General features: G+C 42.6%; 1 protein-coding gene across 6 annotated transcripts in view; it reads left to right on the top strand.

The window, feature by feature from the left end:
* GRHL2 (grainyhead like transcription factor 2) overlaps positions 1–15,757 on the top strand; it is a 160,175-nt gene that overhangs the window by 71,352 nt on the left and 73,066 nt on the right. For all 6 annotated transcript variants that reach the window (XM_087447570.1, XM_014788095.2, XM_014788094.2 and 3 more), the window contains 2 exons: positions 1,347–1,503; positions 5,005–5,116. In XM_087447570.1, the coding sequence (XP_087303696.1) occupies positions 1,347–1,503; positions 5,005–5,116 (269 nt within the window). The remainder of the gene's footprint in view (positions 1–1,346; positions 1,504–5,004; positions 5,117–15,757) is intronic.

Raw genomic sequence — 15,757 nt, 5'->3', positions numbered from 1 at the left:
ATGATTTATTTCCCACCTTGTTCTAAGACACGTATTCTGGAATTTGCTTAGTTTATCAGCTTAAGCCTAAGATTTTTATCATGTAAGAGTAATGTTATTTTGCCCTTCAAATTTCTTTTTCACTGTAAAATTTAAAAAAAATCAAACATTGCAGAAATATTTAACAGAAAGCAAGAGTCCCCTGTAAACTTGAAAGTAGACCATTTTAAGAGGCAAACTTGGAGAGTCAGTTTTGCCCACAGCCCTTCAAAGACTATGAAATTAAAGAGCTAAAAAAAATAGATAGATCCAGTAAAGAGCTTCTGATAATTCAGAAAACACACAAAGCATTTGTTACTGGGTCATCACTGTGTGCCATCCTGTAGTGTAGCAGAAATAAATATTTCTGAATGAACATGTTAAAAAAGATTGTGGTTCTTCCTTGCTACTCATCTTAAACAATGGATATAGTCTTCAAAGTTGGGAAAATAAATGTTTTTATTTTATAAATTAAATCATATTTTAAAAATATTAGGGAAATTATTTAGAGCAGGGATCTGGAAACTTTTCTGCAACTAGGTAGATAGTAAATATTTTAGGTTTGGCATGCCATGCAGTCTCTGTCACAACTACTCAGCCCTGCCATTGTAGAGTAGCAGCAGCCATAGACAAGATATCAATGAATGAGCATAGCCATGTTCCAATAAAACTTTATTTACAAAAACAGGCAGCAAGCTGAATTTGGCCCATGCACCATTGTTTGCAAACCCCTGACTTAGAGCAGCAATGTTGTTGTGAGTTCTTTTGCAGGCTTAAAAAACAAAAAAAAAAAACAACAACAGAATCCTCCCAGTTATGGAACTAGATTCTCAGTAATGAATGTTTGAATTTTAGATTTTCAGATTTTGAAAGGTTTTAAAGTGGGATATAGCTATTTGCAACATCTTGGTTAGACAAAAAGAAGATCAGATATGTATATGAATCAAACAAAAGCATTCACACCTTTGGTTTGTTGCTAGGATAAAAGTGGCAAATTCTATCAATTCTTAAGCTTCGGGCATTGCTGATTGCCAGCTAAGACCTCACAGAGGCTCTCCTGGCGAGGCACTGCACAACTGGACAGGCCCATCGTGGACTTTCTCCCCGTCTAAACCATCTGGTTTATGGGCCACTATTAGGAATGTTGTATACATTGTACTAGCAATGACCTTTGGTCTGGTCTCATCTCTTTTGCCATATGCTGTGTTTTGTCTCTGAAATAGAGTAAATATTGGTTAATATTCATACAAAATGCTATCGATGTGAAATTGATGAGAAAGGCGGAAATGTCCAAGTGAGCCTGACCACTGTTTGCTTTCTGTTCACAGTGGCACGTTTCAGTACACCCTGGAAGCCACCAAATCTCTCCGTCAGAAGCAGGGGGAGGGCCCCATGACCTACCTCAACAAAGGACAGTTCTATGCCATAACGCTTAGCGAGACCGGAGACAACAAATGCTTCCGACACCCGATCAGCAAAGTCAGGGTAGGGGCCTCATTCCTCTAATAAAGCGCAGAGGGATCAGATGAATGCAATTGCTACCTCACAGCCCTGTGGGAAGGGCACGGAAAAGATTCCAAAAGAAATAGTTCTAGAACAAAAGTCAGAGAGTTGGGGCAAGAGAACTTATGGGCTTGTAGTTTATCATTTTAATCAGTAACCAATAAACCCCAGGGAAGGGATGTGTTTGGATGGTTGGAACATGCTTTCTGACTGTATCCAAGAAATTTCCCTGGCTTCATTCATTGCCTGTGTGTTATGGGGTTGTTGTCGTTTTCAATCCATTGATCTTAATTTTTCAAATAAGTATCTGTAAGTCAGAAATATTTGTGGGCAGGCAAGAGCCCGCTGCTGTCTTTTGTAAAGGAGGATGGAATTCATTCTGTCTCTGAGCCCTTTGCAACTTTGTTTAAAAGCCTTCTGCAGCTCAGCACTTACTCAGAAGTCAAGGGGTGAAGCAGGATATGATCCCCACCAGGAGTGACTGGCAGGAAGTTTCACATTCATGAATGTTAGCCCTATTTGTGGGAAATGGAACTGCCCTGGAAGCCTGCCAGCTTCTGGAATTCTTGCTACTGCCAAGAAGGGAGAGAATTGGTAATCCTTCTCTACTGAAAAGGAGAATTATAGCAGAGCTCTGAAAAGAGGTTGAAGGACTTTCCTGGCCTGTTGTAAAATGATTTATGTTACTGTGTGCATGGTGCCCACCCTACCTTATTTTGTCCCTAGCTAGCTCCTCCTGGTCTCTTCAGCACACTAAGAGAGAAACGCCATGCTGTGCCTAGAGTGTGCTGAGTTTACCGCACTCCAGATTTCCATGCATAGGTAGCAAATGAGGTAGACGAGAAAGAAGAGTATCCGGGCACCTGCTGGCCAACTTGCCTCTTACTAGCTTTTGGTAAAATCATGGCAATGGTGATCTCCAAATAGCTGGGTTTTCTGGTTTGTTTCAATGAGAAAGACAAGGAAGGATTGCTGCTCATTTCACCATCAAGCAGGCCTTCCTCCCTCCAAGGCTGTCCTAGTCCCAGACCAGAGTTGTAGGAGGCAGGGCAGTTGAGAGTAAGGGGAAGATGTGGAGTTGATGTCCCGCCCAAGGCTGAGCCTGTTGCAAGTAGAGAGGTGCTCAGTGTGTTGTGTGCTCGCCAGGGGAGGCAGTATGTTCCCACCCTGTGGTTAAGGCTGTGATGGAGGGATGCCATAATAATAATAATAATAATAATGATAGCAACAACAACGATGAGCCACAAAATAATGGCTAATATTTACTGAGTATATCTTCTATGTGCCAGGTACTATGTTAAACACCACACATCCGTTAACTCATTTGAAACTAACAACAGCCCTAGGAAATAGGCACTATTATTTTTATATTATTATGGAGGATGAAACTTGGCCTTTTAGAAGCTAGTAACTGGCGAGGGTTACATAGCTAAACTGTGAGGGAACCAAGATGTATCCAGGCAGTCAGACTCCTGGACCTGTTCTCTTAACCACTAAGGTGCTTTGTGTTGAGTAGCATGGAGGGCGAAAAGGCAGAAGAATTTTAGCCTGGGATCCATCTCTGGATATATATCCCAGAATTTACATGCAACACTCTCACATGTGGATGCCTGGTAAGAAGACACTGGATAAATTTCCTTTTTTAAAAATCTTATAAATTACAGGTAAGTGTATAATCCATATACAGCCTCTTAACACCATTATCATCACTCTGAAGAGATGGGGGGTGTTTAGTATTCTAAAGCCATGGCGACAGTTTTGAGTTCAGGGACTTTTCCAAGAATTCTACTTCATTGAAATCATAGAAGTATTTTAATATGGAAATTTTATTTCCTTCTGTTTCCATTTTGGCTAAAACGAGGAGCCCTCCTTCTCTTAAGCACTTCAATCTAACACCCTTGGAGAGTAGGATGGTGCCTCTCGGAGAGGATCTTTGTTACTCCTCAGCTCTGGAGGAAAGGGGGATGCGCTTGGAACCTTGCAGCATTGATTTCCGAGAACAGTCTTGCATTCCAAGTCAAAGCACCGGCTTGGTAATAGCAGTTTCAAACCGCCTTTTTCTTTATCACTGAAGAAATAAATTTCCATACTAAGAATATGCCATTATTTATGCTAATTTAATCATTTGCTAGAGAAAAAATTACCTTAAATGTAATTTTACTTTGGAACAGACAGAAATAAATACCAGGAAGCCACAGAGTAAACTATTACATAGAAATGGAAAAGTCTGAGGAAGCTGGAAGGAGAAAAATAAAGAGCTGCCTGAGCTCATAGTTCACCAGCACAGCCAGTGGTTCCCTTTCTCGTCACCACTCCTCCATGCCTTTGAAGGTCACACTGCTTGTGAATTCGAATAATACAGATATAAATTTCTGAACTAGTTTCTCTAACAAACATCTACTTTCTTGTGTAACAAATTGTTCACACATACATTGGGAATAAGCCACGTTTTGAATTGATACAGCCATAGGCGCTTATTCCGTATCTATCATTTGTCAGGCACCACCGGGCCATCGTGGTGGGTGACACTGTCTCTGTCCTCACTGAGTTAGAAGTCAATGGGAAGACATTGCTATCGACTGAATAATTAAGTAAATGACTACAAGTGTGTAAAATGCTACAAAGGAGAAGTTATTAAGGAATGAGAGTCAATGAAATATTCTTCTGGAATAGTAGGAAAATGTCTCAGAAGTATTTTGTATATAGAGGAGGGAGGGAGAGAGCCATATTCCTAATACTGTGATTAAAGGATTTTTTTCGGTTTGTTTGTTTGTTTGTTTTGGGTACCTTCTTCATCTCATAAATGACAGTGAATTAATGTATATTTAGTTTAACGAGGCTGTTTATAATTTAGAACTGAAAGAGATTTTTGGATTCTTATTTCTACAAGATATAATTAGTTTCTCAAGCTCATTTTCAAAGTACATCTACATGTTTAAATAAATAGCAAAGTTGACCTTGTATCTTTGGTTTATGAAATATCTGTGGCTTAGATCTATGTTCATCAGTATGAACTCATCTTTTAGTATTTCTCTCATTACTTCAGTATTCCAGCCTGAGGCACTTAATTAGGCCAGAAACAGGTGTTTGCTCCTTTACCAATGGCACCAAATTCTGTGCTTAATGGTATGAAATTTCAAAAATGTGCTTGTTTTTGGTACAAGAAAATAATTTTTTGGTATTCTTATTTACCTCACAAAATAATAAATTTGCTGGTAATTGGTTAATCTGGTTGTTTACGACTCATGGTAAAAATGATGTAGGATTCTTTTTTTCTATGTCCTCTTCTCATTTCTCAGTCATTTTTTAAGTACGCCCATTTTAAACAGAATAAACTATACAACTGAGCTTATCTGGGCTTTTGTAAAGCAAGAAATACAACATTACAGAAGCACACCACTGGTAGAACTTCCAGAACTGGAGATTGTGTGAAGCAACAGAGGCACTGAACAGAAAGTAAGATCTGTGATTCTCCCCCTGCAGAGCGTGGTGATGGTGGTCTTCAGCGAAGACAAAAACCGGGATGAACAGCTGAAATACTGGAAGTACTGGCACTCGCGGCAGCACACAGCAAAGCAGAGGGTCCTCGACATCGGTAAGTTGGCCTGGACCTCCCTGCATGGTCTTTGGTAAACTGACACGTTGTCACGGTGCCAGGGAGAGCCCAGCACAGAATTGTAGCCGGGACCCACATTGCTCTTGTGATGTGCCAAACACTATTCTGTGCACTTCTCCTCTGTTACTCCTCTGTTAGTACATTTAGTACAAATCAGCCTGAGAAATCAAAATCAGCCTAAGCTGAGTGCAAAGCACTTTTTGTTCTGTGAAAATCAACTGTCTCTCATATAATAATTGTAATACATTTAGATTTGCAAGGACCATGTCAGTTTCCAAACCATGTTTCCATGCCCTCCTGTGTTTGAGCCTATAGGCAGTCAGGCAGGACAGATGAACTCTTATGCCCCTGTGACGTGAATGACCTCAGGCTCATCTGGCTCTAAGGTACTTGTGAAGGTCGCATGACTAGATAGTGAGTTCTAGTTCTGTAATTCTCCGTCCAGTGTTCCTTTTGCCCCAAAACCCACCTGGTGGAAGTAGTACCAGGTGGTCAGGCAAATGAAATTGTTGAGAGACGTTCCCTGGTAGTCAGGAAGAAATGAATCTGCCGAGTACATTTTCTCCAGTCTGTATTCTCCTAAACATGAGGTCTGTTCCCTAGAGACCTGTAGCCTCTGGATGGGACTCGGGGCCCAGTCAGAAAGGCAGAGCCCATGCCAAGTGGTTCCATGGAGGGATTTCATTGCAAAGGTTGGGAGGGCTGAAGGCACCATGAGGCAATGCAGAGATGAGCAACAGCAGGAATCTGCTGCTGTTACTTGTAGAGCTGAGATCAAAGGGAGGAGGTGAGGGCTAATGGGGGAGCCACCCAGCGGGAGCTGGAACCACGGTGGGGGCTGCCTCAGCAGAAGCTGGGACCACCGCGGAAGCAGCCTTCCCAGAGGAGGTAGACTCACAGAGGAATCGCTGCCAGAGACGCTTCTCAACGCCAGGAGGGAGGAGAAGGAGTGCCCTGGCTTCTCCCTATCTCTCACTCTCCCACCAGTGCTTCTGACTGGCCAAATTGACCCTGAAGCCAGGGGGCACAGGACCCTAGCAAATGCAGTTTGCAGGAATCAACCTCTGAGACACAGAGCAAAGCAGGGGATATCAGAGAATGGATCTTAAAATTTCTAGAAATTACTTAAAAACACAGACAGTAATACATACATTTCTAAGTAATTTTAATACTTTACATGCTGTTTCCGTAAGCAATAAGGAATTTCTCGTTTATTGGCTTTATTACCCCATTTTGCAGACCAAGAGGCTGCAGTCCCAGTTAGTGCAGGCAAAGTGAAGGTTCCCATCATGTTGAGTGTCAGATGGTATTACTGAGCCATTAAAAGGATGTTTGCTGGGGCTGGCCTGGTGGGGTAGTGGTTAAGTTCACGTGCTCCTCTTCGGGGGCCCGGGGTTCGCAGATTCAGATCCCGGGCACAGGCATACGCAAAGCTTATCAAACCATGCTGTGGTAGGCGTCCCACAAGTAAAGTAGAGGGAGATGGGCACAGCTGTTAGCTGAGGGAAAGTCTTCCTTAGGAAAAAGAGGAGGATTGGCAATGGATGTTAGCTCAGGGCTAATCTTCCTCACACAAAAAAAGGATGTTTGCTTTGATTTCTTACACACTGCAATGATGGATTTTTCAGACCTTCCACCTCATCCTTGCTAGAACCCCTTGACCAGTGGCAGAGAGGTTGGTGACTAGGTCAGGGTTAGAGACTCACCACAGAACATATTGAAACTAATTACTGGTTTATCCTGCAAAATGATTATGCCACTCTTTACCTACACCACACGTACACACGCACACACACATGTTCTATTAACTAGTCAAACATATTTATCTACTAAACAAGGAAATTAAGGCCTAGAGAGCCTCACTGACCCCAGTGACCTGTCCTCAGATAACTAGTGTAAGAGCTGGGGTGAGAACAGTCTTCCTCACCCCGGCCAGACAGTGAGCCTCCGAGACCAGCTGACTAGGACAAGGGGTTTGGGAATGCTTGTCTTAACCTGCCTTGTAGCCAATCTGCATAGAGTAGAGGAACAATTTTATTTTATCTGAAAAGGTAACCTTATAATTATTACCCAAGAAAATGAGAGGAGTAATTAGATAGAAATATGGACTAGGTCCAAATAAGGCAAATACTAAAAGCATTTTACTGACATACCTGTTGGGTCAACTTTGATATTGTTACAAGGTTTACTTTCCTTAGAGCAGAAAGATTTCTCAGATCTCATAGGACTTCAAATCTTATCTCTCTTCTTCATCACCTCCTGCCTGCCTTCACACTTCACTCACATAACCCTATACGCATGTGCATGTGTGCACACACTCACATATGCTTTATCTTTGAGATTCGTGACTTTTAATAAGTGGCGTTATGTTTTTCGTTCAGCATCCTCTCCACACTCATGCTCAAGGATTGCTCTGTAGCCTCTTGTACATGGTAATAATAAGGCCTGACGAACATTCTGTCTTTCCTCGCATAAATTTGTCTCACTTGGACTAGACTGTCCATTGTTCTTTGAGGCTGCTCCTCATCTTCCACATACTCTTCATCCTCTGAGTAGCCCCTCAGTGCTGGTTGCCTAATGGTAAGAGGACCCTCGGTGTCCCCGATGAGTCCTGTCTGTGGGAGCCTGAGGGCCCAGGGCCCAGGAAGGAGGCTGCTCCTCAGAGCACGTGGAGCCTCAGCTCCCAACCTTGTGCCCTGAGTGGAGTTCCTGGTGAGGCCGTTCCTGCATCACATCACGCACATCTCTCCTTGGCCAAATGCTTGCACCTGCATGGCTTGTTCCCTCACTTCTTTCAGGCCTCGACTTCTTGTCATCTTATCAGAGAGACCTTCCCTATCACCTTACCTAAACGCCACACCCTCGTCACTCTCCAGATCCCTTCCTCTATCACCACCCAGCATGTTATTCATGTATATGTTGCTATTTCTTATTGTTTTTTCCCTTCTGCTAGAAGGTAAGCCTCATGAGGGCAGACACTTGAATGTTTTGTTTCCTGCTCTAGTCCCAATGCTTAGCACAGGGCCTGAGATGTAGTGAGCATTCAATAAATATAAATATTTCCTGAATGAATGAATGAACGAATTAACAAATGTGTGGATGAAACTCTTATTACACTGGCAGAAGGCAGGCATCTCGAAGGAGTGAACCGTGTCTTAATAACAGCTCCCATGTGTTCGTTGCCTTCTATGTACCAGGCTCTTTCTATACGCCATACACAAACATTTCATCCTCAAAACAACTCATTTTGTTGTTTATAAACTAAGATAGTGAGGGATTAAGAATTTTACCCAAGGTCACACACCTGGTAAGTGGCGTAGGTGGGATGGGAACCCAAGAAGCCAGAGTTTGCAGCCCTTGTTTTTCATTCTTCTGTGTCCTCCCTCCACTGTGTATCATCTTCGTATCTCAACCCCTAGATAGTTCTTAGCCCCACCGGGCGCTGATTCATGTGAAGTGATGGGGGACATTCATTACTGACCTTGCGCAGACCTTGCTCCTCCCTGTGCCCCTTCCTCTCCAGACATGAAGAACGTTTCGCAGTCTGGGTGGTGAGACTCTTGGCTGCTGCTAGTTCTGACGTTTCTGAGAGCCAGTTCAGATATGCACTTCTTGTCCCTTAGGCCATAAACTATTTTTTGGGGAAAGGAAACGTTAGCAATTAGCTCTTACTTGATATAAGTAAAACAAGCCAACCCTGGCCCAAGTGGATTCTGCTGTGTTTCAAAGCACAAGAGCCAGTTGCCCAAGTCTCACAAGTTCCTTCTTGTGAGCTTGTTGAAAAACAACAATTATTCCAGGTCATAAATAAGTTTACGTTCTGCAGCCCAAGGAGCATTCCTGTGCCAATTCTACCTTCTGTTTGAAATAGCCACTTAGATTGTATCTGTCGTTTGCTTATCTCTGAGTGTGAAAGCCCCTTTATACCGGGACATGGAGTTAGCGTTGATCCCTATTAGTTACCACCAGCTTGTGGAAAGGCATAGTTATTCCACACTCATTCAGCAAACATGCCAGACCCTTTGTTAGAAACTGGCGAGTCAGAGGTAATTGAGGCAGAGCCCCTGTGCTCCAACTGTTCAAGTCTGGAGGCAAGAAGACGAAAGGCTAAGATAACACAGCTGAGTGGCAGCTAAGAGGAGGGCTTCCTGGAGGAGAGGTTTCTGAGACCCTCGGAAAGGATAACAAGAACATATGGGTCAAAAAGCTGGGCGAGGGTGCTGCAAGCCAAGGAAACAGCATGTGCTCGGGTACAGGAATCAAGACAGAGAAACCAAAACGAGATTGACAAATTATTTTATAAAGTCCAATAAAGCTGTTAGCAAAGATGGGAGGGGTGGAAACTCGCGTACATGCTGGCTGGAGCGTTAACTGATTCGACAAGTACAGAGTCAGGGAAGGAAGGAAGCGCTGAGTCAACAGGGTTGAGAAAATGAGAGAAGTGTTTGGTAGTTGAGGAAAGGATCATTTTTTAAGGGGAATCTTAAGGTGACAGGGACATGAAGCATAGATGGCATTTGCTGGTCTCAGCTCTCAAAGGAGCCCTGGGTAAAGCTGTTTCCACGCCACACGCACTGAAGCTCCAGGTCCCTGGTGGAGGCTGATCAGGCCCAGCAGGGTATCTAAGGGTCCCCAGGCCTGAAGGTTCCAGGTGTTAGAGGGCTGTTGCCTCTTGCCACCCATGTCCTGGTGGCAAAGCTCAGAGCTGCAGGTGGAATGTTAGGGAATGTTCTCCCAGGGTCTTTGCAGAGGAACACCACCACACCAGATGTCGAGGGTAATTCAGCTCAGAGTTTCTTGCCCTCTGCCGCTCTAACACTGCTTGGCTCCATCAAGTCTTATTTTGCAGTTTTGTTGGGGAGATATTCAAATGTGTGTGTGTGTTTATACTTTTTTTATATTAAAGTGTAACATGCGTATCTTGTTTTTAGCTAATCCATGTTTTTCTATTGTTGAATGGAGTAGATTTTAGAGATCCAGGAATATGTAAGAGAGATAATAAAAGTATTATCATTCATCCAAGTAGGTGTGTTCCATTCACATATCAGTCCCCCCAGAATTCTGGTAAGGACAGATAGAGGGGAATGTACAGACCTAACAGGCAAATAGAATATTGTGATGAAGTGGCATTTCTCTTTAATGAGTTACAGTACTTGATTTCAAAGGCTTTGGATTAACCATTGAGGATGTTTAGCAGGACTGCACTGGGATGATATCTGTATTTCCGAGAGGTAATTCTGGGCCAGCATCGGGGATGGGATGAAGTGAAGGAGAGACTGCAGTGAGGAGACCAGTTCTAGTGGGTGAAAGATGAGCACCTGGAGGAGTGAATTGTAAGGGGAGATGCAAAGGTGACCCAAGAATGAGAGACACATTCTAGAACTCATAGACCTTCCATGACTGTGGGAATAAAGGGAAAGAAAGGGATCACAGAAGAAAATCGTGGTCTTGTAACGAGGTGGGTGCCCTGCCCTGAGGTAGGGGACTCGGGGAGCAGCTGGCCAGGTGCGGGGTGCGTGGAGCTTGGCCAAGCGCTGAGTTCAGCCAGGAGCATAAGGATTTTGAGGCATGGTCTACACACAGAACGGGGTGGGAGTTCCCTGAGACTGCTGTGCACAGTGGAGTTATCCAGTTTTGCAGTGTGAGCCATTTAAAATATATTTGAGGGCTGGCTCCGTGGTTAAGTGTGCGGGCTCCGCTACTGGTGGCCTGGGTTCGGATCCTGGGCGCGCACCGACGCACCGCTTCTCCGGCCATGCCAAGGCTGCGTCCCACATACAGCAGCTAGAAGGATGTGTAACTGTGACGTACAACTATCTACTGGGGCTTCAGGGAAAAAAAAAAAGGAGGAGGATTGGCAATGGATGTTGGCTCAGGGCTGGTCTTCCTCAGCAAAAAGAGGAGGATTAGCATGGATGTTAGCTCAGGGCTGCTCTTCCTCACACACACACAAAATAAATAAATAAAATAAAATATATTTGAAATGAATTACAAACCACAAAATGAGCTAGACTACACACCAAGTTCTCAAACAGTAGATAATTCCAAAACCACTTTCTGGGGATGGGACATTTTTCTATTTGTTCCCTTTTAAGCAGGGAGGGAAAATTAGAAGAGGTTCAACAATGAATATTAACTTTATTGAATAAAAGCCAGAAGCTGCAACAGACAAACTGAAGCACATGCACATACGATTCTCTCTCCTGAACAGAATTGAGTTACTTTACCTCTTTACAATGCAGATGTTCCAAAATAATGAGCATCACAATTTTTGCATTTTCAGAATGGGTGGAATGGATTGTAATGTAATGAGACTGATTCCACAAGCACGTCAAAATAAGCATCATTACTTTTCAGTCACGCCCAGTGTAACCATTATTGATATAATTTTGTAGTTAATTATGAAGCCAACCATTTGCTTTTATTCAATCTGTCTTTAATTTTGATTCATAGTAATCTTTCCCTGTATCAGGATGTATTTGCTATATTGTTAATATTAATCCCGTAGTTTTCCATGGTAATTAGCAGGCAATTATAGTACATCTTTGGTTACTAGCATGTGATTATAGGATTTTCATGTGTGCCCTAATACAAATCTATTTCTTAAGAGTCAATTTTTAAATTGTGCTGTTGATAGCAGTTTTATATTAAGATAAAGCTTTCCATGATAAGTTCCAACTAAATCAAAACATTTCTTCAAGTTTAGTTTTAAATAGTTTTTTTTGAGAGTTCAAAGAGAAGCCTTTCAGAAGACTCTCAAACACAGAATTTTGCTGACCTCTGTGGGTTATTCAGCTTGGCTGTTCCATCCATGCCTAGGAGCTCTCTTCAGTCTGCAGTCATAGTCCGCTTTCAAATAGGAATTGTGATTAAAATGAAGTAACACTTTTTTTTTTTCTTTGAGTTTTCTAGAGGAGGCTGGCTTTGGGTGTGCCCTACAAATGTGCTTTCTTGCAGTTTTTATGGCCAAACCTGGGCTGGGCTAGTCAGAGCTGTGCAGACAAGTGGGAGGATGGAGATTAGGGTCAGGGGCTAGGGAGGCAGCTGCTGCCTTTCAGGGGATCAGGAAGCCAGATAGTCAGTGTGAATTCAAGTCCTCAACAGGCCTAGGAGACAAGAGTGACCTGTGCCTCACCTCTCTCTTCACTGAGATACCCCACCCTGCCATTTAGTTTTGTTCTCTGGGGGGCTCTCCTCCCCCAGAATTATACGAACTTGCTTTCTTCCTGCAGGCGGGCCGGTATGGGCCTTCCCTCTTTTAAAAATAACTCGAGTAAATGGAATTTCCATTTTTGCTGTTTTCCTAGACTGTTTCCACCCTTCTGAATAGATATGAAAAGTAAATTTGATTTAAAACAAAACAAAACCTCTTGAGAGCCACCAACTTGAAAAAAAAGCCCAGAGCTGGTGAGAGCCAAGGCAGAGTCAGAGCTAAGTCAGCAGTGACCTGGATCCCTGCTCCCTCCACAGCAGGGAAGAGGCTGGGGGTGCGCCGGGCACTCCCCAACAGGCAGGGGCTCCCTCCAGCTGTTATCACAGTCGGGTGCAGTGTCAGCCACCCTCTGTTCTTAGAGAAGTGCTGTAGCCGGTTCCTGAAAGTTCCTTTTCATCTTCAACTTTGGTTAGAAAACATTTATGTGATAAAAGTATGGCAGGCTATTAAGGTTATATATTTTAAAACATTATAAAATGCAAGTATTCTTTAAAGTTTAGTCTTAGACAGAATATGTTAATTTTCAATAATAATTGAGCCACTGTAGGTTTTCATTTCTTGCATGCGTGTCTCCGTATGAGTCCTAGAAGCTCATTTTGTTGGGGACAGCAGCTCTGGGGAGAATCACTTCCTCCTTGGCGTGTGTGCCTGAGGTGATCCAGGGGTCCCCCCTTGTTCCCTCCAGGGAAGCGTCCAGGACAGGACCAGGGTTCACACACTGCCCATACGTTCCTGATCCTTGCAGACTTCTTTCAACCTGTCGGTGGGTCTTCCTCTTTCCTTCTACTCCTCGTTTCCTAAAAGAGGAGCCCACTTCCTACCCCACGTCCTAAACTGTTACTCATGTCCCAATCCAGCATAATCTGTCTTCTATTAAAGTTTCTTAATGCCGGATCTATAGGTCTATTTTCACACCTCACTAGTTTCTTAGTTACTTCCAATCTCTCCTTTGTTCCTTCTCTGAGGCTCTCCTTGCCTAGAATGGTCCTCCTTCCCTCCTTCACCTGGCAGGTATCTTGCCCCTTAAGACCTTGTTTCCCTGTCCCCACTTGGGTGAGAGCTTCCTAGTCTGTCCAGGCAGAGTCAGCCACTCCCTCCATGGGTTTTGGTTGATATCTAGACAACAGCACTTTGCCATGTTTCATCTGGTTTATCAGTTTACATTCTGTCCATCCCACTAGGTGCTGAACTGTTTGAGTGGAGAGAGAATTTTTTTTTTACCTTTGTACACGTAGCACCTGGTACTGAGCCTGGCATAGAATAGATGCTCAGCCAGTGTTGACTAGCTGATGAACGAACTTCCATGTATGTTTTGTATGTATAGGTAATAGTTATGGTAAGCAGGCACATGTCTAGTTAACTGGGAAATCAGACTGGGGCCACACTCTCTTCTCTTCCATGCTGAAAGAATCGTTTTCGCTAGTATTTTTCTAGATGCCAGGGGGCTAAATGTGCATTTGATACTTTAATTACTTATATTTTAAATATTATTTATTATACTATAGCCCTTTTGATGAAACTTGTTTAACAACTCTAAGACTTAACTGTTAGTGTAGAAGTATAATACATATACTAATAAACCAAGGAAATTTCTCCTTTTTAACTAGAAATTATTACTGTTTCCCTGAAGCAAACAAATAGGAAATTGTTTAAAAGCAAACCTTCCAAAAAAAATTGGGAGCTGGATTTGGAAATTAAAAATTACAATGATTGGAGCCCTATACGATTTTTTCTTCACTGCTCCTAGGAAGTGTGTTTATCTGGTTCCAGGACATTATTATTTAATAAACCTCTTCTGGTAAAGTATTTCTCTATTGCTGGCAATTTTAAAGCCCTGAGTGGTTAGCCAGAAGGAATGTTACAGAGAGGATTAAAGCATGGAATGTGTACTTGAAGACCCCTCTGGGAATCCATTTTAATGAGAGGGTAAAGCTGTACCATAAAGAGATACTGGTTTCAATTATGAGCTTTCAAAATTCACACACACACACACACACACACACACACACACAGATAGCTAGAACAACTTAATAGACCTGCCGTATTTAATACCATAAAATGCATTATTTCCAGTCTTCCATCTTTTTTTCCATTTACTGGGCACCGTATTGTTTTTCCCCTACTTGGTGGGCCCTTTCTATCGCTTCAGCTTATATAAGACCATGGTTTCATCTCAAACACGTAATCTATGCTTTTATTTGATTTCATATTTTCTGCTTGGGGCCTAATTAATTTCTTTCTTCAGAGATGCGTTTAATGAAACCTCAGATAACCTGATGGTCTTACATTTTCTTGGTATTATTTGGTTGGCTTAAAAATTACAAAAAACACCTAGAGATACAGCCTGATAATTTCATGAGACTCATCTATGTACTGAACAAAACTACAGAGCTGGTCTTTTCAGCCATCCTCCAGCATTTACTAGAAGCCTCTCTTTCACCATACCTTTCAACAGAAACAAATTTATGTCTTCACAATACCCCCAAGTGTGAAATTAGGCAAATCTAAAGTTTTTCTTCTTTGTTTACAAAACCTAAAACTTGCCAAGAAAAAGTTTTTCCAAAATTAGAGTAAGCTCTTTGAGATAGTAGAAGCCAAAATAAGGTGATGCTAATCTGAAGAAAACTCTTTGAACAGGCTCCAGGAATGCGGAGCCACCACCAGTTTCTCTGCTCTTGAAAAGACAAGTAGTGAAATAACCGAGTGCTAAATAAATGAGTGCCTCGTCATTGTTAGTGAGCCTGCGAGGGAGGTGCTGGGATTATCGCCATTTCACAGATAGGCAAACCAGCTCACAGAGGTTCGGCTGTTTTTCTAAGGTGGCTGCTGATTCATTTGAATCCACCCCTACAGTCCCCAGATGCTGCGGTCAGCGTTACGAAGGAAAATAGTTACAGCAGTAACACCTTCCCTCCTTTGAAGGACAATTTATCTTCTTGAAGAAATATATTTAAGAGGAGTAGAATTTTTTCCCCCTCCCCATAGAATTTTAATTTTGAAATAATATCTAAATCCTCTGATAATTGATGGAAAATAAGTAAACAGGAATAGCAGCATGAGGAATTCAAATAGCAGTTAATGCAAAAATCACTCCTATAACAAACTAGAATAGCTAATGGGGTGTCCCGTCGTCCTGTCCCCTCCCCAACCCCCCTCGCGCCCATCACACACATAACAGACTTACCTTCCTGTGTCTGTGACCCAGTTTGGTATGTGTGATTGGGCAGCCGGGGGCAACTGAGGAGACTGAAAGTGGAGGTTAATCTTAATGGAACCTGAGCTTCTGAAAGGATTGGGTTTTTGCTTCAAATTTAGCAAAAGATAATCCATGTGAGGAATTACAGTTCTTGTAATGTGTTTGTGTCCTGCACGACCAATTACCCAAAAAGTCATTTCTTTTGTTTGAA

This window comes from Ceratotherium simum, chromosome 23 (assembly GCF_057802395.1).
Source record: "Ceratotherium simum simum isolate JZ-2026a chromosome 23, ASM5780239v1, whole genome shotgun sequence".
NCBI lineage: Eukaryota > Metazoa > Chordata > Mammalia > Perissodactyla > Rhinocerotidae > Ceratotherium > Ceratotherium simum.
This window is presented reverse-complemented; position numbering and strand designations above follow the sequence as displayed.